This window comes from Tachyglossus aculeatus, chromosome 11 (genome assembly GCF_015852505.1).
Source record: "Tachyglossus aculeatus isolate mTacAcu1 chromosome 11, mTacAcu1.pri, whole genome shotgun sequence".
Lineage (NCBI taxonomy): Eukaryota > Metazoa > Chordata > Mammalia > Monotremata > Tachyglossidae > Tachyglossus > Tachyglossus aculeatus.
In genome coordinates, this window is record NC_052076.1 from 3,167,044 (window position 1) to 3,192,973 (window position 25,930).

The window sequence follows — 25,930 nt, forward strand, 5'->3', positions numbered from 1 at the left end:
AATAATAATAATAATAATAATAATGGTATTTGTTAAGCGCTTACAGGCTGGCCCACCTGGGACAATAATAATAATAACAATAATAAAAACAACAATAATAATAATAATAATAATAATAATGGTATTTGTTAAGCACTTACAGGCTGGCCCACCTGCGATAATTATAATAATAATAATAATAATAATAATAATAATAATAATAATAATAATAATGGTATTTGTTAAGCGCTTACAGGCTGGCCCACCTGGGACAATAATAATAATAACAATAATAAAAACAATAATAATAATAATAATAATAATAATAATAATGGTATTTGTTAAGCACTTACAGGCTGGCCCACCTGCGATAATAATAATAATAATAATAATTAATAATAATAATAATGATAATGGTATTTGTTCAGCGCTTACAGACTGCCCCACCTGGGATAATGATAATAATAATGATAATAATAATAATAATAATAATAATTAGGGTATTTGTTAAGTGCTTACAGGCTGCCCCACCTGGGATGATGATGATGATGATGATAATAATAATAATAATAATAATAATTAGGGTATTTGTTAAGCGCTTACAGGCTGGCCCATCTGGGATGATAATAATAATAATAATGATAATAATAATAATAATAATAATAATGGTATTTGTTAAGCGCTTACAGCTGGCCCACCTGGGATAATAATAATAATAATAATAATAATAATAATAATAATAATAATAATAATGGTATTTGTTAAGCACTTACAGGCTGGCCCACCTGGGATAATAATAATAATAATAATAATAATGATAATAATAATAATAATAATAATAATAATAATAATAAGGGTATTTGTTAAGCGCTTACAGGCTGGCCCACCTGGGATAATAATAATAATAATAATAACAACAACAATAATAATAATAATAATGATAATAATTAGGGTATTTGTTAAGTGCTTACAGGCTGCCCCACCTGGGATAATAATAATAATAATAGTAATAATAATAATAATTAGGGTATTTGTTAAGCGCTGACAGGCTGGCCCACCTGGGATAACGATAATAATAGTTAGGGTATCTGTTAGGCGTTTACTCTGTACCAGGCACTGTTCTAAGCCCTGGGGCGGATACAAGCAAACCGGGTAGGACACAGTCCCTGTCCCACGTGGGGCTCACAGCCTCGATCCCCAATTTACAGACGAGGTAGCCGAGGCCCAGAGAAACGAAGTGAACCTCCCAAGATCACGCGGCAGAAAAGTGGCGGAGCCGGAATTAGAACCCACGACCTTCTGCGCTCCCAGGCCCGGGCTCTATCCTCTAGGCCACGTGCTGCCCCTCCGAGGGGCGGCCCTGGGGGGAGTACGAAGCCCCCAGCGGGTCCTGGGAGGGTCCCCCTCGGGACTTTCCGGCGGTGAGGGGCCGGGCGCGCGAACGTGCCTCTCGCCAAAGCCCTCCTACATCCCTCTCCCGAGGAGGAGAAGCGGAAACACAAGAAGAAGCGGCTGGTCCAGAGCCCCGACTCCTACTTCACGGACGTCAAGCGTCCAGGTCCCACCCCCGGCCCCTCAGGGACACCACTACTGTCTGCCGTGTGACCTTGGGCAAATCGTTTCACTTCTCTGGGCCTCAGTTACCTCGTCTGTAAAATGGGGATTGAGGCCTTAAGCCCCATGTGGGACAGGGGTCTGTGCCCAACCTGATTTGCTTGGCTTCACCTCAGTGTTTAGAACAGTGCCTGGTACACACAGTAGCCACCCCTGATGTTTGGTTTTGTTCTCTGTCTCCCCCTTTTAGACTGTGAGCCCACTGTTGGGTAGGGACTGTCTCTATATGTTGCCAATTGGTACTTCCCAAGCGCTTAGTCCAGTGCTCTGCACATAGTAAGCGCTCAATAAATACGATTGATGATGATGATGATTATATATGTTTGTACCTATTTATTATTCTATTGACTTTACTTGTACATATCTATTCTATTTATTTTATTTTGTTAGTATGTTTGGTTCTGTTCTCTGTCTCCCCCTTTTAGACTGTGAGCCCACTGTTGGGTAGGGACTGCCTCTATATGTTGCCAACTTGGACTTCCCAAGCGCTTAGTACGGTGCTCTGCACATAGTAAGCGCTCAATAAATACGATTGATGATGATGATGATTACATATGTTTTTACATATTTATTATTCTATTGATTTTACTTGTACATACCTATTCTATTTATTTTATTTTGTTAGTATGTTTGGTTTTGTTCTCTGTCTCCCTCTTTTAGACTGCGAGCCCACTGTTGGGTAGGGGCCGTCTCTATATGTTGCCAACTTGGACCTCCCAAGCGCTTAGTCCGGTGCTCTGCACATAGTAAGCGCTCAATAAATACGATTGATGATGATGATGATTATATATGTTTGTACATATTTATTATTCTATTGATTTTACTTGTACATATCTATTCTATTGATTTTATTTTGTTAGTATGTTTGGTTTTGTTCTCTGTCTCCCCCTTTTAGACCGTGAGCCCACTGTTGGGTAGGGCCCGTCTCTAGATGTTGCCAACTTGGACTTCCCAAGCGCTTAGTCCGGTGCTCTGCACACGGTAAGCGCTCAATAAATACGATTGATTGGTTGATTGACTTACCTGGAACCAGATGGCATTGACGACTTTACTGAGCACAAAGAGGGGGAGCACCCAGAGGGCACTGAAGATGGAGGTGAGGATGAACTCGAGCCAGGACCAGACATCTCCGTGCAGGGAAGGGTCTCCTATGGCGCGGAGGGAGGTGGGGCCGGGCGGGGACGGGAGAGAGAGGGGAGAGAAGGCACCGCTCAGTCACCCGGCCAGACCCCCGAGACCCCGGCGGGAGCCACCTCTCACCATCACCCTTCCCTTCCTCCCCTCCCAAAGCCCCGGGACACTCACTAGCTTCCTCACCCATCCCGGTCCCACCTCATGGGGCCAACAGCCTCGTCCCGGGAGCTCAGTTCTCACATTTACTACGCGTCTACTCTATGCTAAGTGTTGGGATGGATACAAGATAATCAGATCAGACTCAGGCCCGGTCCCACGTGGGGTTCACAGGCTGAGAGAGAGGGCGAGGTGGGGTCCAACAATCGAGAAGACGGCAGCCCGGAGAGGTTGAATGACTGGTCCGAGGTCACACGGCAGGCCGGTGGGGAGGGAATCCAGGTCCCCTGACTCTCCATCCCGTGCCCTTTCCTCTAGGGATTCACGCCGGGAAACGGGAAGGTTAGGGAATGTGGTTGCAGAGACCCTCCCACCCCGGGCGGACAACTTCTCCGCCCAGAATCTGCTCTCCCCGATTCTGGGGGCACGACGGCGGGCAGAGAGACAGAGGGGATGGAGAGGCACGGGGGAGTGTGGGAGTCATCCTTGTTTTTTCCTCATCGGGCTTTGGAGACGCCTCGGGAAAAGCCTGAGAGGGGCCACACTCCTGAGAGGGGGGCCACGGGTACGACCGCGCGGAGGCAGGAGGGACTGGGTCGCCCTCGGGACTCACCGATGATTTGTGCCGTGACCGACTGAAGCACGGGAATAAATACTCGGTAAAACAAGAGCAGACTCAGCTGAGGGAAAGAGTCAGCGAGGAAAACGTTAGGTCGGCGGGAGATCCCCGCCCGCCCCACCTCCCCCGGGGGGTCAGACAGAACCGCGGGGACCTCCCGGAAACGCGTCCGGACAAGCGGTCGGGGTCCCGGGTTCTCTCCCGTGCAAATCCGCCCGCCGCGACCGGGACCCCGTGGCCAGGACGTGGGTGGCCCCGAAGACGTCTCTCCGACCGAGCGAGCGGTTTCCCTCTCGGCGACAGGCAGTTCTCGGCCCGCAGAGAAAATCGGCCTCTGCCCCGTGCTCCTTCTTGCAGAACCGCCCCCCACACCGAGGAAAACTAGTGCTGGAAAATGAGCAGCGTCCGCTGTCGCCACGCCACCAATGCCCTCTGCCATCTAAGCATTTCCCGATCCAGGCCTTCCCCTTCGCGACTTCCTCCTGTCTGTCCCCCCTGCTAGACTGTCGGCTCCCCGAGGATCGCAATCGGGTCTTCTCCCTCTACTGTGCTCTCCCAAGCGCTCAGTCCAGCGCTCTGCGCGCAGCAGGGACTCGGTCAAAGCTGCCGATCATCATCAATCGTATTTACTGAGCGCTTACTGTGTGCACAGCACTGTATTAGGCGCTTGGGAAGTACAAGTCGGCAACATATAGAGACAGTCCCTACCCAACAGTGGGCTCACAGGCTGATCATCATCATCAATCGGATTTATTGAGCGCTTACTATGTGCAAAGCACTGTACTAAGCGCTTGGGAAGCACAAGTTGGCAACATATAGAGACAGGCCCTACCCAACAGTGGGCTCACAGGCTGATCATCATCATCAATCGGATTTATTGAGCGCTTACTATGTGCAAAGCACTGTACTAAGCGCTTGGGAAGTACAAGTTGGCAACATATAGAGACAGGCCCTACCCAACAGTGGGCTCACAGGCTGATCACCATCATCAATCGGATTTACTGAGCGCTTACAATGCGCAGAGCACTGTACAAAGCGCTTGGGAAGTACAAATTGGCAACATATAGAGACAGTCCCTACCCAACAGTGGGCTCACAGGCTGATCACCATCATCAATCGGATTTACTGAGCGCTTACAATGCGCAGAGCACTGTACAAAGCGCTTGGGAAGTACAAATTGGCAACATATAGAGACAGTCCCTACCCAACAGTGGGCTCACAGGCTGATCATCATCATCAATTGTATTTATTGAGCGCTTACTATGTGCAGAGTACTGTACTAAGCGCTTGGGAAGTACAAATTGGCAACATATAGAGACAGTCCCTACCCAACAGTGGGCTCACAGTCTAAAAAGGCTGATGTCGCGGCCCGCGGTCCGGGCCCCTGGCCACATTTCAGCCCAAAATCGTGGCGCAAAGCGGGTGCCCTCCCAGGCGGGGCGGGGAGAGCGACCACAGTTCGGTCCGGGGCGGCTCCTTCCAGCCCATCCCAACGGCCCCAATTTCGACGCTTTCTACAAAGCCCCAGACCGGACCTCCCAGAGAGGCCTCGGAGTCAGGAAGGGGGATCAGGGAGACGCGAGACCAGAGCGGGGGACCCCCAGGACGGCCGCAGGTGGTACTCACCCAGAACACCCCTCCGTTCCAGGCGCAGCACTGGAAGATCCGACTCACAATCCGGGGTTCGCTGCGAAGGGGAAGAGGGAGGGGCTCGGAGGCCGGCTCCCCTGGCCCCCCGCCGCGAGCAGATCAGTCAATCAATCAATCAATCAATCGTATTTATTGAGCGCTTACTATGTGCAGAGCACTGTACTAAGCGCTTGGGAAGTACAAATTGGCATCACATAGAGACAGTCCCTACCCAACAGTGGGCTCACAGTCTAAAAGGGGGAGACAGAGAACAGAACCAAACATACCAACAAAATAAAATAAGTAGGATAGAAATGTACAAGTAAAATAAATAAATAAATAGAGTAATAAATATGTACAACCATATATACATATATACAGGTGCTGTGGGGAAGGGAAGGAGGTAAGACGGGGGGATGGAGAGGGGGACGAGGGGGAGAGGAAAGAAGGGGCTCAGTCTGGGAAGGCCTCCTGGAGGAGGTGAGCTCTCAGCAGGGCCTTGAAGGGAGGAAGAGAGCTAGCTTGGCGGATGGGCAGAGGGATTGGGGGCATTCCAGGCCCGGGGGATGACGTGGGCCGGGGGTCGATGGCGGGACAGGCGAGAGCGAGGTACGGTGAGGAGATCAGCGGTGGAGGAGTGGAGGGTGCGGGCTGGGCTGGAGAAGGAGAGAAGGGAGGTGAGGTAGGAGGGGGTGAGGGGATGGACGGCCTTGAAGCCCAGGGGGAGGAGTTTCTGCCTGATGCGCAGATTGATCGGTAGCCATTGGAGGTTTTTGAGGAGGGGAGTGATATGTCCAGAGCGTTTCTGGACAAAGATAATCCGGGCAGCAGCATGAAGTATGGATTGAAGTGGAGAGAGACACGAGGATGGGAGATCAGAGAGAAGGCTGGTGCAGTAGTCCAGACGGGATAGGATGAGAGCTTGAATTAGTAGGGTAGCGGTAGAGATCCATGCCCTCCCCACTCCCTGGGGGTCTCGCGAGCCCTCTGGCCTCCGCCGGCCGGCCGTGAGCACACCCTCCCCGGGCGTTGAGGCCTGGGGTCATTTTTTTTTAAATTCTGCAAAACGTTTTCCATCAATCGATCGATCATATTTACTGAGCGCTTACTGTGTGCAGAGCACTGTACTAAGCGCTTGGGAAGTACAAATTGGCAACATATAGAGACAGTCCCTACCCAACATTGGGCTCACAGTCTAAAAGGGGGACACAGAGGGGAAAAAAAAAAAACCAAACATACAAACAAAATAAAATAAATAGAATAGATAGGTACAAGTAAAATAAATAGAGTAATAAATATGTACAAACATATATACAGGTGCTGTTTTCACAGGACAATGAGGAAGATACGGTCTGAATTCTTTTTCTCTCCTTTTTTGGGGATGGAGGGAAGGTGGGGTAATTCATAGACCGTATGTGTGCTTATAAGAATACTGTGGAATACATCTCTTGCTGTTTCAAAGTTGAGAACGATGTATGTGCAGTTTAAGTCCAGCCCTTCTAGACTGGCTTCTAGACTGTGAGGCCACTGTTGGGTAGGGACTGTCTATATGTTGCCAACTTGGACTTCCCAAGCGCTTAGTGCAGTGCTCTGCACACAGTAAGCGCTCAATAAATACAATTGATTGACTGATTGATTGGAAGAAGTTAGCCTGGAGCTGACAACGGCAGCGGGGAAGGCAGTGTGGCCTCCTGGATGGGGAGCTGAGAGTCTGGAGACGCCTGCGTCCCAATCCCACCTCTGCTCTTCGTCTACTGCGTCAACTTGGGCAACTCGCTTAACCTCTCTGGGCCTCAGTTTCCTCCTCTACAAAAAGAGAAGCCGAACCCTGCCTCCCTCCCCCCTAGACTGTACGCTCCTTGTGGGCAGGGAACGTGTCTACGGTACGGTCGGACTGTCCTCTCCCGAGCGCTCAGTATAGTGCTGTGTCTACAGCACGGTCCTACTGTCCTCTCCCGAGCGCTCAGTATAGTGCTCCGCACAGAGTAAGCGCTCAATAAATACCGCCAATCGATCGACTGACTAGAGGGTGAACCCTGCGTGGGACGGGGACTGCCTCCGGTCTGTTTCTCTCACATCCTCCGCCCCGTCCCCGTGCTTAGCACAGTGCTTGGCACTCAGCCGGCACCCGAAGCAGCGTGGCTCAATCAATCAATCAATCGTATTTATTGAGCGCTTACTGTGTGCAAAGCACTGTACTAAGCGCTTGGGAAGGACAAGTTGGCAACATATAGAGACAGTCCCTACCCAACAGTGGGCTCGCAGTCTAAAAGGGGGAGACAGAGAACAAAACCAAACGTACTAACAAAATAAAATAGAATAGATATGCACAAGTAAAATAAATAAATAAATAAATGGAAAGAGCCTGGGCTTTGGAGTCAGAGGTCAAGGGTTCGAATTCCGGCTCCACCACATGTCCGCTGTGTGACCTTGGGCAAGTCACTTAACTTCTCTGAGCCCCAGTTCCCTCATCTGCCAAATGGGGATGAAGACCGTGAGCCCCCCGTGGGACAACCTGATCACCTTGTATCCCCCCCAGCGCTTAGAACAGTGCTTTGCACATAGTAAGCGCTTAACAAATGCCGTCATCATTATTATTATTATTATTATTATTATTATTATTATTACCAGCCCCTAGCTAAATCAGGAGGTGGGCAAATCAGGACCGTGCTAAAAGAGGGAAGACAAAACTCAGCTCTGGGACTGGATTTCCACCGCTGCCAGCCGCTCTCTGCCAACTGATACCCGCTCCCCTGGAAGTTGGTAGGGGCATCATCATCACCATCAATCGTATTTATTGAGCGCTTACTATGTGCAGAGCACTGTACTAAGCGCTTGGGAAGTACAAATTGGCAACATATAGAGACAGTCCCTACCCAACAGTGGGCTCACAGTCTAAAAGGGGCAGGAAACGAACTGCGGGAAACCAGGGAGGCCCCGAGGCTAGGGAGCAGCGGGCCCCCCACGACGTCCGATGCCCGGTCGGTTGGGTCTCCAAGGGCCTGAGCTGCCCCGGCGGCGATTTCTGCCCACCGGCTGTACCTCCGTGGCCCCCGAGCGAGGGTCTGGGCCCGGTCCCCGCTAACAGCCTAGCCTCAGGCCTCCCCCACTTGAACGGGCCAGTCTATCAATCAATCAATCAATCAATTGTATTTATTGAGCGCTTACTATGTGCAGACCACTGTACTAAGCGCTTGGGAAGTACAAATTGGCAACACATAGAGACAGTCCCTACCCAACAGTGGGCTCACAGTCTAAAAGGGGGAGACAGAGAACAGAACCAAACATACCAACAAAATAAGATAAATAGGATAGAAATGTACAAGTAAAATAAATAAATAGAGTAATAAATATGTACAACCATATATACATATATACAGGTGCTGTGGGGAAGGGAAGGAGGTAAGATGGGGGAATGGAGAGGGGGACGAGGGGGAGAGGAAGGAAGGGGCTGAGTGTGGGAAGGCCTCCTGGAGGAGGTGAGCTCTCAGCAGGGCCTTGAAGGGAGGAAGAGAGCTAGCTTGGCGGATGGGCAGAGGGATTGGGGGCATTCCAGGCCCGGGGGAGGCCGTGGGCCGGGGGTCGATGGCGGGACAGGTGAGAGCGAGGTACGGGGAGGAGATTAGCGGTGGCAGAGGAGCGGAGGGTGCGGGCTGGGCTGGAGAAAGACAGAAGGGAGGTGAGGGAGGAGGGGGCGAGGTGATGGAGAGCCTTGAAGCCCAGGGTGAGGAGTTCCTGATGCGCAGATTGATTGGTAGACACTGGAGATTTTTGAGGAGGGGAGTGATATGCCCAGAGCGTTTCTGTACAAAGATAATCCGGGCAGCAGCATGAAGTATGGATTGAAGTGGAGAGAGACACGAGGATGGGAGATCAGAGAGAAGGCTGGTGCAGTCTACCGGCAACAGGACGTCTGGTCGGTGACCGGAGGGGGAGACCGCCGTCGGGCCCCACCTTCCCGCTCGGAGGGTCTCCCCCGCGCGCCCGATCCCAGACCCGCGCCCCGGGGGCTCTCGCCCGCTCTGCTGACCTCTCTTGCCTGCGCTCCTCGCTCTGCGCTCTCCTCTGGGCCAGGACGCTGCTCGCCCTCCTCCGCCGCTGCTCCTCCCTCTTCTGCTGGATCCGAGCGTCCAGCTTGGAGATGGTGCAGATGCCCCAGATGGAGTCCTTGATGCCCTGAGGCACAAGGGGAGGGGGCTGGCACTCCGGCCCCTCTCCCCGCCCCCAGCCCCTCCCCGACCGAAGCGCTGGTTCCTCGGCGGGCGCTGCCGTATTCAGTCAATCGTATTTATTGAGCGCTTACTGTGTGCAGGGCGCTTCATTCGTTCATTCACTCAAAGACTGCGAAGCAAAGGACCTGCAGGAATTCATTCCCCTCATTGATCAGATCACAGCCCAGTTCAAGGTACTCGATTTGTATAAGACGAAAGGGATGTTCTTCTAATGAATGAATGAATGAATTCAATCGTCTTTATTGAGCGCTTACTGTGTGCAGGGCGCTTCATTCGTTCATTCACTCACAGATTGTGAAGCAAAGGACGTGCAGGAATTCATTCCCCTCATTGATCAGATCACAGCCCAGTTCAAGGTACTCGATTTGTATAAGACGAAAGGGATGTTCTTCTAATGAATGAATGAATGAATGAATTCAATCGTCTTTATTGAGCGCTTACTGTGTGCAGAGCGCTTCATTCGTTCATTCACTCAAAGATTGTGAAGCAAAGGACCTGCAGGAATTCATTCCCCTCGTTGATCAGATCACAGCCGAGTTCAAGGTACTAGATTTGTATAAGACGAAAGGGATGTTCTTCTAATGAATGAATGAATGAATGAATTCAATCGTCTTTATTGAGCGCTTACTGTGTGCAGGGCACGTCATTCGTTCATTCACTCAAAGACTGTGAAGCAAAGGACCTGCAGGAATTCATTCCCCTCACTGATCAGATCACAGCCAAGTTCAAGGTACTCAATTTGTATAAGACGAAAGGGATGTTCTTCTAATGAACGAATGAATTAAATCGTCTTTATTGAGCGCTTACTGTGTGCAGAGCACTTCATTCGTTCATTCACTCACAGATTGTGAAGCAAAGGACCTGCAGGAATTCATTCCCCTCATTGATCAGATCACAGCCGAGTTCAAGGTACTTGATTTGTATAAGACGAAAGGGATGTTCTTCTAATGAATGAATGAATAAATTCATTCAATCGTCTTTATTGAGCGCTTACTGTGTGCCCAGCACTGGACTAAGCGCTTGGGAAGTCCAAGTTGGCAACATAGAGAGACGGTCCCTACCCAACAGTGGGTTCACAGTCTAGAAGGGGGAGACAGAGAACAAAGCATATTAACAAAATAAAATAAATAGAATATGTACAAATAAAATAGAGAAACAAATACATACAAACATATATACATATATACAATCAATCGTATTTATTGAGCGCTTACTGTGCGCAGAGCACTGTACTAAGCGCTTGGGAAGTCCAAGTTGGCAACATCTAGAGACGGTCCCTACCCAACAGCGGGCTCACAGTCTAGAAGGGGGAGACAGACAACAAAACAAAACATAGTAACAAAATAAAATAAATAGAATAGAAATGTACACGCAAAATAAAGAGAGTAATAAATCTGTACAAACATATACCCACATATACAGGTGCTGTGGGGAGGGGAAGGAGGTAAGGCGGGGGGATGGAGAGGGGGAGAAGGGGGGAGAGGAAGCAGGGGGCTCAGTTCATTCATTCATTCATTCAATCGTATTTATTGTATTAAGCGCTTGGGAAGTCCAAGTTGGCAACATAGAGAGACGGTCCCTACCCAACAGTGGGCTCACAGTCTAGAAGGGGGAGACGGACAACAAAACCAAACATATTAACAAAATAAAATGAATAGAATAAATATGTACAAATAAAATAGATCAATAGAGTAATAAATCCGTGCAAACATACATACATATATACAGGTGCTGTGGGGAGGGGAAGGAGGGAAGGCGGGGAGGATGGGGAGTGGGAGGAGGGGGAGAGGAAGGAGAGAGCTCAGTGTGGGCAGGCCTTCCGGAGGAGGTGAGCTCTCAGTAGGGCTTTGAAGGGAAAAGGGGAGTATGAAAGGGGAGGTCGGGGGCTGGAGGCCCCTGGTGAGTAAGAGGCAGGCCGACAGTGGCCTTGCCCCCTCTGCCTAGAGATGCCCGGGCAGGGGGCACTCTGTCACCTGCTCAGGTCGGTCTACTTCCGGGCAGAAAAAGGTATAAATAAATATTTATTTATTTTAATGTCCGTCTCCTCTCTTCCAATTAATTAATTATAGCATTTATTAGGCACTTACTATGTGCAAAGCACCGTTCTAAGCGTAATGTCTGTCTCCTCTCTTCCAATTAATTAATTATAGCATTTATTAGGCACTTACTATGTGCAAAGCACCGTTCTAAGCGCTGGGGAGGTTACAAGGGGATCAGGTTGTCCCACGGGGGGCTCACAGTCTTCAACCCCATTTTACATTCATTCATTCAATCGTATTTATTGAGCGCTTCCTGTGTGCAGAGCACTGTACTAAGCGCTTGGGAAGTCCAAGTTGGCAACATATAGAGACGGTCCCTACCCAACAGTGGGCTCACAGTCTAGAGGGGAGACAGAGAACAAAACAAAACATATTAACAAAATATAATAAATAGAATACGTACAAGTAAAATAAATAGAGTAATAAATACATACAAACATATATACAGATGAGGGAACTGTGGCACAGAGAAGTGACTTGCCCAAAGTCACACAGCTGACAGTTGGCGGAGCCGGGATTGGAACCCATGACCTCTGGCTCCAAAGCCCGGGCTCTTCCCACTGAGCCGGCTTGTTGTGGGCAGGAAATGTGTCTGTTTATGGTTGTATTGGACTCTCCCAAGCGCTTCGTACAGTGCTCTGCACACAGTGAGCGCTCAATAAGTACGACGGAATGAAATGAATGAATGAATGATGGCAGATAGTGTGAGAGCGGTGGCCCTGCCCCTTCTCCGGCCCCCTCCCTCTCCTCTAGACCGTAAGCTCCCGGAGGGCAGGGATTTTACCTACTAACTCTACAGCACTCGCCCCAGCGCTCAGTACAGTGCTCTGCACCCGGCAGACGCCCGCTCAGTACAACTGACTGATGGATTCTTCTACACTGTGAGCCCACTGGCTCAGTGGATAGAGCCCGGGCTTTGGAGTCAGAGGTCATGGGTTCAAATCCCGGCTCCCCACTTGTCAGCTGTGTGACTTTGGGCAAGTCGCTTCACTTCTCTGGGCCTCAGTTCCCTCATCTGTAAAATGGGGATTAAGACTGTGAGCCCCCCGTTAACCTCCCCCGTGCTTAGAACAGTGCTTTGCACATAGTAAGCGCTCAATAAATGGCGTCATTACTATATGTTGCCAACTTGGACTTCCCAAGCGCTTAGTCCAGTGCTCTGCACACAGTAAGCGCTCAATAAATACGACTGAACGAACGAGACGAATTCTCGCTCACCTTTGGGTGAGCCGGTTCCTGAGCTCGACTGGGCCTCCTGGAAAGAGCCAGGACCCAGGGTTAATAATAATGATAATAATAATAATAACGATGGCATTTATTAAGCGCTTACTATGTGCAAAGCACTCTTCTAAGCGCTGGGGTAGATACAGGGTAATCAAGTTGTCCCACGGGGGGCTCACAGATTGAATCCCCATTTTCCAGATAATAATAATAATGATGGCATTTGTTATGCGCTTACTATGTGCAAAGCACTGTTCTAAGCGCTGGGGACGGGGATACAAGTTGATCAGGTTGTCCCACGTGGGGATCACAGTCTTCATCCCCGTTTTACAGATGAGAGAACTGAGGCTCCGAGAAGTGACGTGACTTGCCCAAAGTCACCCAGCTTATCGGTGGAGCCGGGATTCGAACCCATGACCTCTGACTCCAAAGCCCGGGCTCTTTCCACTGAGCCACGCTGCTTCCCAAGATGAGGTCACTGAGGCCCAGAGAAGTGAAGCGACTTGCCCAAAGTCCCCCAGCTGCCCCTTTTAGACTGTGAGCCCACTGTTGGGTAGGGACCGTCTCTATATGTTGCCAACTTGTACTTCCCAAGCGCTTAGTCCAGTGCTCTGCACACAGTAAGCGCTCAATAAATACGACTGAATGAACGAGACGAATTCTCGCTCACCTTTGGGTGAGCCGGTTCCTGAGCTCGACTGGGCCTCCTGGAGAGAGCCAGGACCCGGGGTTAATAATAATAATAATAATAATAATAATAATAATAATAATAACGATGGCATTTATTAAGCTCTTACTATGTGCAAAGCACTCTTCTAAGCGCTGGGGTAGATACAGGGTAATCAAGTTGTCCCACGGGGGTCTCACAGATTTAATCCCCATTTTCCAGATGAGGTAACTGAGGCCCAGAGAAGTGAACTGACTTGCCCAAAGTCCCCCAGCTGCCCCTTTTAGACGGTGAGCCCACTGTTGGGTAGGGACCGTCTCTATATGTTGCCAACTTGTACTTCCCAAGCGCTTAGTCCGGCGCTCTGCACACAGTTAGCGCTCAATAAATACGACTGAGTGAACGAGACGAATTCTCGCTCACCTTTGGGTGAGCCAGTTCCTGAGCTCGACTGGGCCTCCTGGAGAGAGCCAGGACCCAGGGCTAATAATAATAATACTAATAATAACGATGGCATTTATTAAGCGCTTACTATGTGCAAAGCACTCTTCTAAGCGCTGAGGTAGATACAGGGTATTCAAGTTGTCCCACGGGGGGCTCACAGATTTAATCCCCATTTTCCAGATGAGGCCACTGAGGCCCAGAGAAGTGAAGCGACTTGCCCAAAGTCCCCCAGCTGCCCCTTTTAGACTGTGAGCCCACTGTTGGGTAGGGACCGTCTCTAGATGTTGCCAACTTGGACTTCCCAAGTGCTTAGTACGGTGCTCTGCACACAGCAGGCGCTCAATAAATACGATTGATTGACAAGTGGAGGAGCCGGGATTTGAACCCATGACCTCCGGCTCCAAAGCCCGGGCTCTTTCCACCGAGCCACGCTGCTTCCACCGTGCCAGCTGTGCCCACCCGGGCCCCGAGCGGGAGCACCGCGGCTGGCTCCGCATCAGGCTGAACCCCCTCGCCCCCCGACCACCACCGGTCCCTCGGCCAACAGCCCCGGGGGTCTCGGCACGGGCCGGACGGCGGGGACTCACCCTCACGAGGTCGTGGAGAAAGGTTTTCACACTGTCGGCCATCTCCGCGCCCGCCTTCCCCTTCGTCACCCGGACTATCAACTACAGGGGGGAGGGAGGACGGGGGCCCCCCAATCTCTCATCGTGGACGGCCAGGAAACAGACGGAGCCTAAGGGAAAGAAAAAATAAGGTGACCCCCAAATGCCCGCCTCGGGGGTCCATCCCTCTTGCAAGTCCAGGGGCCAGCCCTGGACCCCAACAACAATAGCCCGGATATATATCTTTTAGACTGTGAGCCCACCTTTTATTACTCTATATTTATTTATTTATTTATTTTACTTGTACCTTTCTATCCTACTTATTTTATTTTGTTGGTATGTTTGGTTCTGTTCTCTGTCTCCCCTTTTAGACTGTGAGCCCACTGTTGGGTAGGGACTGTCTCTATGTGATGCCAATTTGTACTTCCCGAGCGCCTAGTACAGTGCTCTGCACATAGTAAGCGCTCAATAAATACGATTGATTGATTGATTGATTGATTGATTTTAGACTGTGAGCCCACTGTTGGGTAGGGACTGTCTCTATATGTTGCCAATTTGTACTTCCCAAGCGCTTCGTACAGTGCTCTGCACATAGTAAGCGCTCAATAAATACGACTGATGATATATGTTGCCAATTTGTACTTCCCAAGCGCTTAGTCCAGTGCTCTGCACACAGTAAGCGCTCAATAAATACGACTGATGATGATGTATATACGGATCGCAACTGCACAGTCCATTTCTTTTCTTTGTTTGCCTTTTATCTTATTTTTTTTACGGCATTTGTTAAATGCTCACTGGATGCCAGGCACCGTACTGAGCACTGGGATAGATGCAAACTAATCGGGTTGGGCGCAGTCCACGTCCCACGTAATAATAAGCGCAATTTGGGGGGTCTCTTAAGTGCTTGCTACGTGCCAAGCACTGTACTAAGCGCACGGGTGGATAGAAGCAAATCGGGTCGGGCACAGTCCCGGTCCCCCATGGGGCTCACGGATGAGGTCACTGAGGCCCACAGAATCAATCAATCGTATTTATTGAGCGCTTATTGTGTGCAATGTAGTTAAGTGACTTGCCCAAGGTCACACAGCGGACGAGTGGCAGAGCCGGGATTAGAACCCAGGTCCCTCTAACTCTCAGGCCCATCCCCTCTCCTTTAGGCGATGCTGCAACTTCCCAAGCGCTTAGTACAGTGCTCTGCACACCATAGGCGCTCAATAAATACGATCGATGATGATGATATTTATTTTATTTGTACATATCTATTCTATTTATTTTATTTTGTTAGTATGTTTGGTTTTGTTCTCTGTCTCCCCCTTCTAGACTGTGAGCCCACTGTTGGGTAGGGACTGTCTCTATATGTTGCCAATTTGTACTTCCCAAGCGCTTAGTACAGTGCTCTGCACATAGTAAGCGCTCAATAAATACAATTGATGTTGATGATGATGATGATGCAACTATTCACTCAGATTCCACTACGTGTAATCTCCTTGAAAGCAGGGGCCACCGCCACGGTCTGTGTCGTGCTCTCCCGGGTGCTCAGTACAGTGCTCCGCACCCCGTAGGGGCTCAACAAATAGTCCCGATTGACATTTGGATGCCTGTCTCCCCTGTAAGAGTTGAAGCTCCAGGGAGGCAGGGACCATGTCTCTCCCTTTTAGACTGTGAGCCCACTGTTGGGTAGGGACTGTCTCTATACAATGCCAACTTGGACTTCCCAAGCGCTTAGTCCAGTGCTCTGCACACAGTAAGCGCTCAATAAATACGACTGATTGATTGACCGTCTCTATATGTTGCCAACTTGGACTTCCCAAGCGCTTAGTCCAGTGCTCTGCACACAGTAAGCGCTCAATAAATACGATTGATTGACCGTCTCTATATGTTGCCAACTTGGACTTCCCAAGCGCTTAGTCCAGTGCTCTGCACACAGTAAGCGCTCAATAAATACGATTGATTGATTGACCGTCTCTATATGTTGCCAACTTGGACTTCCCAAGCGCTTAGTCCAGTGCTCTGCACACAGTAAGCGCTCAATAAATACGATTGATTGACCGTCTCTATATGTTGCCAACTTGGACTTCCCAAGCGCTTAGTCCAGTGCTCTGCACACAGTAAGCGCTCAATAAATACGATTGATTGATTGATTGACCGTCTCTATATGTTGCCAACTTGGACTTCCCAAGCGCTTAGTCCAGTGCTCTGCACACAGTAAGCGCTCAATAAATACGACTGAATGAATGAACGTGCCTCTGGCACCGGCTGTGCTCCTCTCACACCTCTGATCTAGGCGAGGGGAGTTATCAACAGGGTTCCCTGTTCGCGCTTCCGTGATCTCCCGCCCAAACCGACGGACGGACGAGGCTCAGTCCCGAGATTCCAGACCTGAGACCCCGCGGGTGGGAATTGATCCTAGTTGCGCGGTGTCCCTCCTACTCCCGGGTCCCCACCGGTTCCGCGGCCTCCGCGAACGGAGCGTGACGGGCCAGGGTGCCGCAGAGGGCATTCATTCATTCAGTCAATCGTATTTATTGAGCGCTTACTGTGTGCACAGCACTGGACTAAGCGCTTGGGAAGTCCAAGTTGGCAACATAGAGAGACGGTCCCTGTCCAGAATCTCCAATGGGGGAGAGGAAAGTTCTTACGAAAGAGGTCGGCCTGATTCCAACTTGGGCTTCCCAAGCGCTTAGTCCAGTGCTCTGCACACGGTAAGCGCTCAATAAATACGATTGAGTGAATTACGGCGGCGTTGCCCGCAGCCCTGAATGACTTTAACCGGCCCAGGCCCCCGGCTCTGCCAACCTCCCGCCTTCAGGTCTCCCGGGGTCGGCCAGGGCGATCAAATGAACGCCCGGAGAGGGGCCGGGGTCCGCACGAAGAGGGACGGGAGCGCCCAGTGGGGCCCAGATTGGGGGGATCATTCATTCATTCATTCATTCAATCGTATTTATTCATTCACTCGTTCATTCAATCGTATTTATTGAGTGCTTGCTGTGTGCAGAGCACTGGACTAAGCGCTTGGGAAGTCCAAGTCGGCAACATCTAGAGACGGTCCCTCCCCAACGGCGGGCTCACAGTCTAGAAAGGGGAGACAGACAACAAAACATATTAACAGAACAAACAGAAGAAATATGTACAAATAAAATAGAGTAATAAACACGTACAAACATATATACAGGAGTATATATTCATTCACTCATTCAATCGTATTTATTGAGCGCTGACTGTGTGCAGAGCACTGGACTAAGCGCTTGGGGAGTACAAGTCGGCAACATCTAGAGACGGTCCCTCCCCAACGGCGGGCTCACAGTCTAGAAAGGGGAGACAGACAACAAAACATATTAACAAAACAAATAGAAGAAATATGTACAAATAAAATAGAGTAATAAATACGGACAAACATATATACAGGAGTATCTATTCATTCACTCATTCAGTCGTATTTATTGAGCGCTTACTGTGTGCAGAGCACTGCACTAAGCGCTTTGGAAGTCCAAGTCGGCAACATCTAGAGACGGTCCCTACCCAACGGCGGGCTCACAGTCTAGAAAGGGGAGACAGACAACAAAACATATTAACAAAACAAATAGAAGAAATATGTACAAATAAAATAGAGTAATAAATACGGACAAACATATATACAGGAGTATATATTCATTCACTCATTCAATCGTATTTATTGAGCGCTTACTGTGTGCAGAGCACTGGACTAAGCGCTTGGGAAGTACAAGTCGGCAACATCTAGAGACGGTCCCTACCCAACGGCGGGCTCACAGTCTAGAAAGGGGAGACAGACAACAAAACATATTAACAAAACAAATAGAAGAAATATGTACAAATAAAATAGAGTAATAAATACGGACAAACATATATACAGGAGGATATATTCATTCACTCATTCAGTCGTATTTATTGAGCGCTTACTGTGTGCAGAGCACTGGACTCTCTTCTCTCCTTTCCGGCCACTGCCCTGGGACAAACCTTCCTCACTTCCTGGCTGGATCTGTCGCCTATTCATTCATTCAATCGTATTTATTGAGCGCTTACTGTGTGCTAAGCGCTTGAGCGCTTACCGTGTGCAGAGCACTGTGCTAAGCGCTTGGGAAGTCCAAGTCGGCAACATAAAGAGACGGTCCCTACCCAACAGCGGGCTCACAGTCTAGAACGGAGCAGTTCCCCGCTACCAACAGGAAAAGACTGTGAGCCCACTGTTGGGTAGGGACTGTCTCTATATGTTGCCGACTTGTATTTGCCAAGCGCTTAGTACAGTGCTCTGCACACAGTGAGCGCTCAATAAATACGATTGATGATGATGATGATGATGAAAAGAAACCCCGGGAACACAGTAGCCTCAATGACCCCCCCAGGTCCCATGGGCCAAGTGACTTACAGGGGACGTGGTGCAGCCTAGTGGATACAGGCGCGGCAGTCGGAAGACCTGGGTTCTAATCCCAGCTCTTCCACCGTCTGCTGTGTGACCTAAGGCAAGTCACTTGCCTTTTCTGGGCCTCAGTTCCCGCTCGGATCCCTGGAGCTCAGGGAAAGGCCAGCCCGCGGCCCGGCCCGGCTGGCGGGGTGCCCGGCAGAACTGGAAAGACAGGGAGCGGGGCGCAAGGGGCCAATTTATACAATCTGTGAGCCTCGAACCCGCTCCCCGCGGGGGCTCTGACGCCCTCCCGCCCAGCACCGGGGCCGCCCGCTCACGTTCAGACACCGCCACGCTTTGCTCAGACACCGCCACGCTTTGCCCCAGACGAGCTGTCGGGGCGAGAGCCCACTGTTGGGTAGGGACTGTCTCTATATGTTGCCAATTTGTACTTCCCAAGCGCTTAGTACAGTGCTCTGCACATAGTAAGCGCTCAATAAATACGATTGATGATGATGATGATGAGGAATCAAAGTCATTTGGGGTCCCTCCCCCACCCCCTCTCTCCACATTGCGCTGGGCCCCCTGGCTTGCGAAGCACTGTGTCTAGACTACAAGCTCCTGGTGGGCAGGAAACCGTACTCTTCCAAGCGCTTAGTACAGCGCTCTGCACACAGTAAGATGCTCAACAAATACGATCGATGGCTTCCACTGCCCATCTTGCTCTCCTGAGGGTTGCCCCCAGGGGCACGGGGGTGGTCCGACCTTACTCTTTCCCCGCCTCTTGACTGAAAGCTCGTTGTGGGTGGGGAATGTGTCTGTTTATTGTTGGAGTGTACTCTCCCCAGCGCTTAGTACAGTGCTCTACACACAGGAAGTGCTCAATAAATACGATTGATTGAATGAATGAATAATAATAATGGTATTTGTTAAGCGCTTACTATGTACAAAGCACTGTTCTAAGCACTGGGGGGATACAAGGTGATCAGGTTGTCCCACGTGGGGCTCACAGTCTTCATCCCCATTTCACAGGTGAGGGAACCGAGGCCCAGAGAAGTTATGTGACTTGCCCAAAGTCACACAGCTGACAATTGGCAGAGCTGGGATTTGAACCCATGACCTCTGACTCCAAAGCCCGGACTCTTTCCACTGAGCCACGCTGCCGCTCTATTCATTCATTCGTATTTATTGAGCGCTTACTGTGTGCAGAGCACTGTACTGAGCGCTTGGGAAGTACAAGTTGGCAACATCTAGAGACGGTCCCTACCCAACAGCGGGCTCACAGTCTAGGAGGGGGAGACAGACAACAAAACAAAACATATTGACAAAATAAAATAGAATATGTACAAATAAAATAAATAGAGTAATAAATACACATATACATATATACAGGTGCTGTGGGGAGGGGAAGGAGGTAAGGCAGAGGGATGGGGAGGAGGGGGGAGAGGAAGAAGGGGGCTCAGTTCATTCATTCATTCATTCAATCGTATTTACTGAGCGCTTACTGTGTGCAGAGCACTGTACTAAGCGCTTGGGAAGTCCAAGTTGGCAACATCTAGAGACAGTCCCTACCCAGCAGCGGGCTCACAGTCTAGAAGGGGGAGACGGACAACAAAACAAAGCATATTAACAAAATAAAATAAATAGAATAAATATGTACAAATAAAATAGAGTAATAAATACGTACATAGATATATACAGGTGCTGTGGGGAGGGGAAGGAGGTAAGGCGGGGGGATGGGGAGAGGAAGGAAGGGGCTGAGTGTGGGAAGGCCTCCTGGAGGAGGTGAGCTCTCAGTAGGGCTTTGAAGGGAGGAAGAGAGCGAGCTTGGCAGATGGGCAGAGGGATTGGGGGCACTCCGGGCCGGGGGAGGACGTGGGCCGGGGGTCAATGGTGGGACAGGTGAGAACGAGGCCCGGTGAGGAGATAAGCGGCGGAGGAGCGGAGGGTGCGGGCTGGGCTGGAGAAGGAGAGAAAGGAGGTGAGGTAGGAGGGGGCCAGGGGATGGATGGACAGCCTGGAAGCCCCTTGTAATAACGGGGGCGGCCAGAAACCGACATCCCTTCTGTTTAGGGCTGCAGTGAGAGGGCAGCAGCTGGGTGTGCGATGGCAGCTGAGCTCTTTCCACACCCTAAATCCTTCCCCCGCCTCCTCTGACGCTCTGAGAAATTCAATCCAAGAGGGTCACGTCGGGTCTGCCCGCTGTTGGGTAGGGACCGTCTCTAGATGTTGCCGCCTTGGACTTAGTCCAGTGCTCTGCACACAGTAAGCGCTCAATAAATACGACTGAATGAATGAATGAATACCAAGGACACGTCTGCTGGGTGACCACGGGCAAGTCGCCTCACTTCTCTGCGCCTCAGTTACCTCCTCTGTAACATGGGGACTGAAACTGTGACCCCTGCCACTTAGGACAGGGATTGTGCCCAACCCGATTTGCTTGTATCCACCCCAGTGCATGCACAGTGTCTGGTACATAGTAAGAGCTTAAACACCACAATTATTATTATTATTGGCGGGCGGGGGGGGATTTGGCTCCTTCTCAGAGTCTCTCATTGTATGACCCAAAAATGTCTCAAAGACAAGTGACGGCTCCGGGAGGGAAACTGAGGCGGGACGGGGGAAGTAGAGGAAGACGGAGTGGATGGTTTCTGTCTCCAACGGGGAGAGCGGGCGGTTCTGCTCCTCTCTTAATGGATCCATCAGGGAGGGCAGACGGGGAGCCTGGCGGAGCCTGGCCGGGGCACGGGGCCAAAGCGGTTGGCAACCGGACCACGGGCTTCTCGGGGACCCGGCGGGCCCCTGGATGGTGCCGCTCTGCCTCCTCCAAACACTCAGCTCTTCTGGACCTCACACACACACACACACGTGGGGCACACCCAACCCGGAGAGATAGCTCTCTCTCGCTCCCCCAGACCCCCCATACACACAAACACTCTTCATTCATTCATTCAATCATATTGATTGAGCGCTTACTGTGTGCAGAGCACTGTACTAAGCGCTTGGGAAGTACAAGTTGGCAACATCTAGAGACGGTCCCTATTCAACAGTGGGCTCGCGCTTATGACCAGCCTGGCCCAGTGCCCACCAAACAAGAGGCTGCCACACCCAGGGCCATGGGGTTTGCCCCCCTACAGACACACACTCAAAAACCCAGACCCATGTGTCTCTGACACAAACACACACTCAAAAACCCAGAGCCATGTGCCTCTGACACAAACACACACTCAAAAACCCAGAGCCATAAGTCTCCGACACAAACCTACACTCAAAAACCCAGGGCCACGTGTCTCTGACACAAACACACACTCAAAAACCCAGAGCCATGTGCCTCTGACACTAACACACACTCAAAAACCCAGAGCCATAAGTCTCCGACACAAACCTACACTCAAAAACCCAGGGCCATGTGTCTCTGATAAAAACACACACGCAAAAACCCAGGGCCATGGGTCTCTGACCCAAACACACACTCAGAAACTCAGGGCCATATGTCTCTGATGCAAACACACACTGAAAAACCCAGGGCCATATGCCTCTGACAAAAACACACATTCAAAAAGCCAGGGCCATGGGTCTCTGACCCAAACACACACTCAGAAACTCAGGGCCATATGTCTCTGGCACAAACACACACTGAAAAACCCAGGGCCATATGTCCCTGACACAAACACACACTGAAAAACCCAGGGCCATATGTCTCTGACACAAACACACACTCAAAAACCCAGGGCCGTATGTCTCCGACACAAACACACACCGAAAAACCCAGGGCCATATGTCTCTGACACAAACACACACTCATAAACCCAGGGCCATATGTCTCTGACACAAACACACACTGAAAAACCCAGGGCCATATGTCTCTGACACAAACACCCACTCAAAACCCCAAGGCCATTCATTCATTCATTAATTCAATCGTATTTATTGAGCGCTTACTGTGTGCAGAGCACCGTACTAAGCTCTTGGGAAGTACAAGTTGATGTGCCTCTGACACAAATACACACTCAAAAACCCAAGGCCATAAGTCTCTGACACAAATACACACTGAAAAACCCAGAACCATGTGTGTCTGACACAAACACCCACTCAAAAACCCAGGGCCATTCATTCATTCATTAATTCAATCGTATTTAGTGAGCGCTTACTGTGTGCGCAGCACTGTACTAAGCGCTTGGGAAGTACAAGTCGATGTGCCTCTGACACAAACACACACTCAAAAACCCAGGGCCACGTGTCTCTGACACAAACACCCACTCAAAAGCCCAGGGCCATGTGTCTGACACAAACACCCACTCAAAAACCCAGGGCCATATGTCTCTGACGCAAACACACACTTCAAAACCCAGGGTCATGTGTCTCTGACACAAACACACACTCAAAACCCCAGGGCCACGTGTCTCTGACACAAACACCCACTCAAAACCCCAGAGCCACGTGTCTCTGACACAAACACCCACTCAAAACCCCAGGGTCACAAGTCTCTGACACAAACACACACTCAAAACCCCAGAACCATGTGCCTCTGACACTAACACACACTCAAAATCCCAGGGCCATGTGTCTCTGACACAAGCACCCACTCAAAAACCCAGGGCCATATGTCTCCAACCCAAACACACACTCAAAAACCCAGGGCCATATGCCTCTGACACAAACACACTCTTAAAAGCCCAGGGTCATAGGTCGCTGACACACACACTCAAAACCCCAGGGCCACGTGTCTCTGACACAAACACACTCTCAAAACCCCAGGGCCACAAGTCTCTGACACAAACACACACTCCAAACCCCAGAACCATGTGTCTCTGATACAAACATACACTCAAAACGCCAGAACCATTTGTCTCTGACACAAGCACCTACTGAAAACCCCAGGGCCAAAAGTCTTTGACACAAACACACATTCCAAACCCCAGAACCATGTGCCTCTGACACAAACACACACTCCAAACCCCAGGGCCATAAGTCTTTGACAAAAACACACACTCCAAACCCCAGAACCACGTGTCTCTGACACAAACACCTACTGAAAACCCCAGGGCCATAGGTCTGTGACCCAAACCCCGACAAGGACACCCAGGGCCATGTGTCTCTGACACAAACACACACTCCAAACCCCAGAACCATGTGCCTCTGACACAAACACCTACTGAAAACCCCAGGGCCACAAGTCTTTGACACAAACACACACTCCAAACCCCAGAACCATGTGCCTCTGACACAAACACCTACTGAAAACCCCAGGGCCACAAGTCTGCGACACAAACACACACTCCAAACTCCAGAACCATGTGCCTCTGACACAAACACCTACTGAAAACCCCAGGGCCATAAGTCTGTGACCCAAACCCCGACTCAGACACCCAGGGCCATGTGTCTCTGACACAAACACACACTCCAAACCCCAGAACCATGTGCCTCTGACACAAACACCTACTGAAAACCCCAGGGCCATAAGTCTGTGACACAAACACACACTCCAAACCCCAGAACCATGTGCCTCTGACACAAACACCTACTGAAAACCCCAGGGCCACAAGTCTGTGACACAAACACACACACTCCAAACCCCAGAACCATGTGCCTCTGACACAAACACCTACTGAAAACCCCAGGGCCACAAGTCTGTGACACAAACACACACTCCAAACCCCAGAACCATGTGCCTCTGACACAAACACCTACTGAAAACCCCAGGGCCACAAGTCTGTGACACAAACACACACTCCAAACCCCAGAACTATGTGCCTCTGACACAAACACCTACTGACAACCCCAGGGCCATAAACCTGTGACCCAAACCCCGATTCAGACACCCAGGGCCATGTGCCCGTGACCCAAACATGGTCACCACACCACACCCTGCATCAGGACCAAGTGACGGCCACCAACACACCCTCCCCTAGGGCTGGGCGTCACCCTCACACCTACACACACATCAGAGAAGCAGCGTGGCTCCGTGGAAAGAGCCCGGGCTTGGGAGTCAGAGGTCACGGGTTCGAATCCCGGCTCCGCCCTTGTCGGCTGGGTGTCACTTCACTTCTCTGGGCCTCAGTGACCTCATCTGGAAAATGGGGATGGAGACTGTGAGCCCCCTCCGTGGGACAACCTGATCACCTTGTATCTCCCCCAGCGCTTAGAACGGTGCTTGGCACATAGTAAGCGCTTAACAAATACCAAAATTATGATGATGATGATGATGTACGCGGGCACCCACCTACCCACCCGCACCAATCTGAGGCCCAAACCCCGTCCCCCGTGATGGCCCGAAGGAAGGCAGACCCCAAGTGGGACCCTTCGTGTGGCCCCCACACCCTGGCCGATGGCCACTCGCACATTCATTCATTCAATCCTATGTACTGAACGCTTCCTGCGTGCAGAGCACTGGACTGAGCGCTTGGGAAGCACAAGTCGGCAACGTATAAGACGGTCCCTCGCACATTCATTCCTTCGTTCATTCGATCGTATTTACTGGGCGCTTCCTGCGGGCAGAGAGCACTGTACTGAGCGCTTGGGAAGCACAAGCCGGCAACGTATAAGACGGTCCCTCGCACGCTCCTTCCTTCAATCGTATTTCTCGAGCGCTGCCTGCGTGCTGAGCACTGTAGTGAGCGCTTGGGAAGTCCCAGTCGGCACCGGATGGCGCCGGTCCCTCGCCAACAAGGGGCTCCCCGTGTGGAGGGAGAGGGGGGACTGACGGCCATCATGACAGGCAGGCAGGCAGCCGGGCCCGCGGTGTGTCCGGTGTGTCCGGGGCCGGCGCCCTACCTGTCGGGGCCGGTGGGGGCCCGTGGCGGCGGGCTGGTCCCGGCTCGGGGTCCCGGCTCCGGTCTCCGGTGGCGATGGCGGTGTCGGTCCTGAGCAGGCCGGGACCCGCACGGCCCGCACTGGGCATGCCCGGCCCGGCCCGGGGGGCGCACGGGGGGGGGGGGGAGGGGGGCACCGGGGGGGGGTACCGGGGGGGAGGGAGGGGGGCAGGGGCCAGGCCCTCCGCGCGGGGCAGGCTGGGAAGCGCCCACACCGCACAGCACCGCACCACCGGCGGCGGCGGCGACACCGGGAACCGGAGGAGCGGGGGAGGAGGAGGAGGAGGAGGAGGACAGGGGGCGGGGCCTAAGGTGACCGGAAGGGGGCGGGGCCTGACCGGAGGGAGGGGAGGAGGGGCGGGGACATTGCTGACCGGAAGGGGCGGGGCCTGCACGGGGGGCGGGGCCTGCACGGAGAG

At 51.2% G+C, this 25,930-nt stretch overlaps 1 protein-coding gene across 1 annotated transcript in view; it reads right to left on the bottom strand.

Moving 5' to 3' along the window:
* Positions 1–25,608, bottom strand: part of EI24 (EI24 autophagy associated transmembrane protein) — a 34,205-nt gene extending 8,597 nt beyond the window's left edge. The window contains exons 1-6 of the mRNA XM_038754413.1: positions 25,474–25,608; positions 14,322–14,470; positions 9,162–9,307; positions 5,129–5,189; positions 3,497–3,563; positions 2,617–2,741 (exon numbers count right to left, since the gene is read on the bottom strand). Coding sequence (XP_038610341.1) covers positions 2,617–2,741; positions 3,497–3,563; positions 5,129–5,189; positions 9,162–9,307; positions 14,322–14,363 — 441 coding nt within the window. The 5' untranslated portion in view covers positions 14,364–14,470; positions 25,474–25,608. The remainder of the gene's footprint in view (positions 1–2,616; positions 2,742–3,496; positions 3,564–5,128; positions 5,190–9,161; positions 9,308–14,321; positions 14,471–25,473) is intronic.
* Positions 25,609–25,930: the final 322 nt, after the last annotated feature.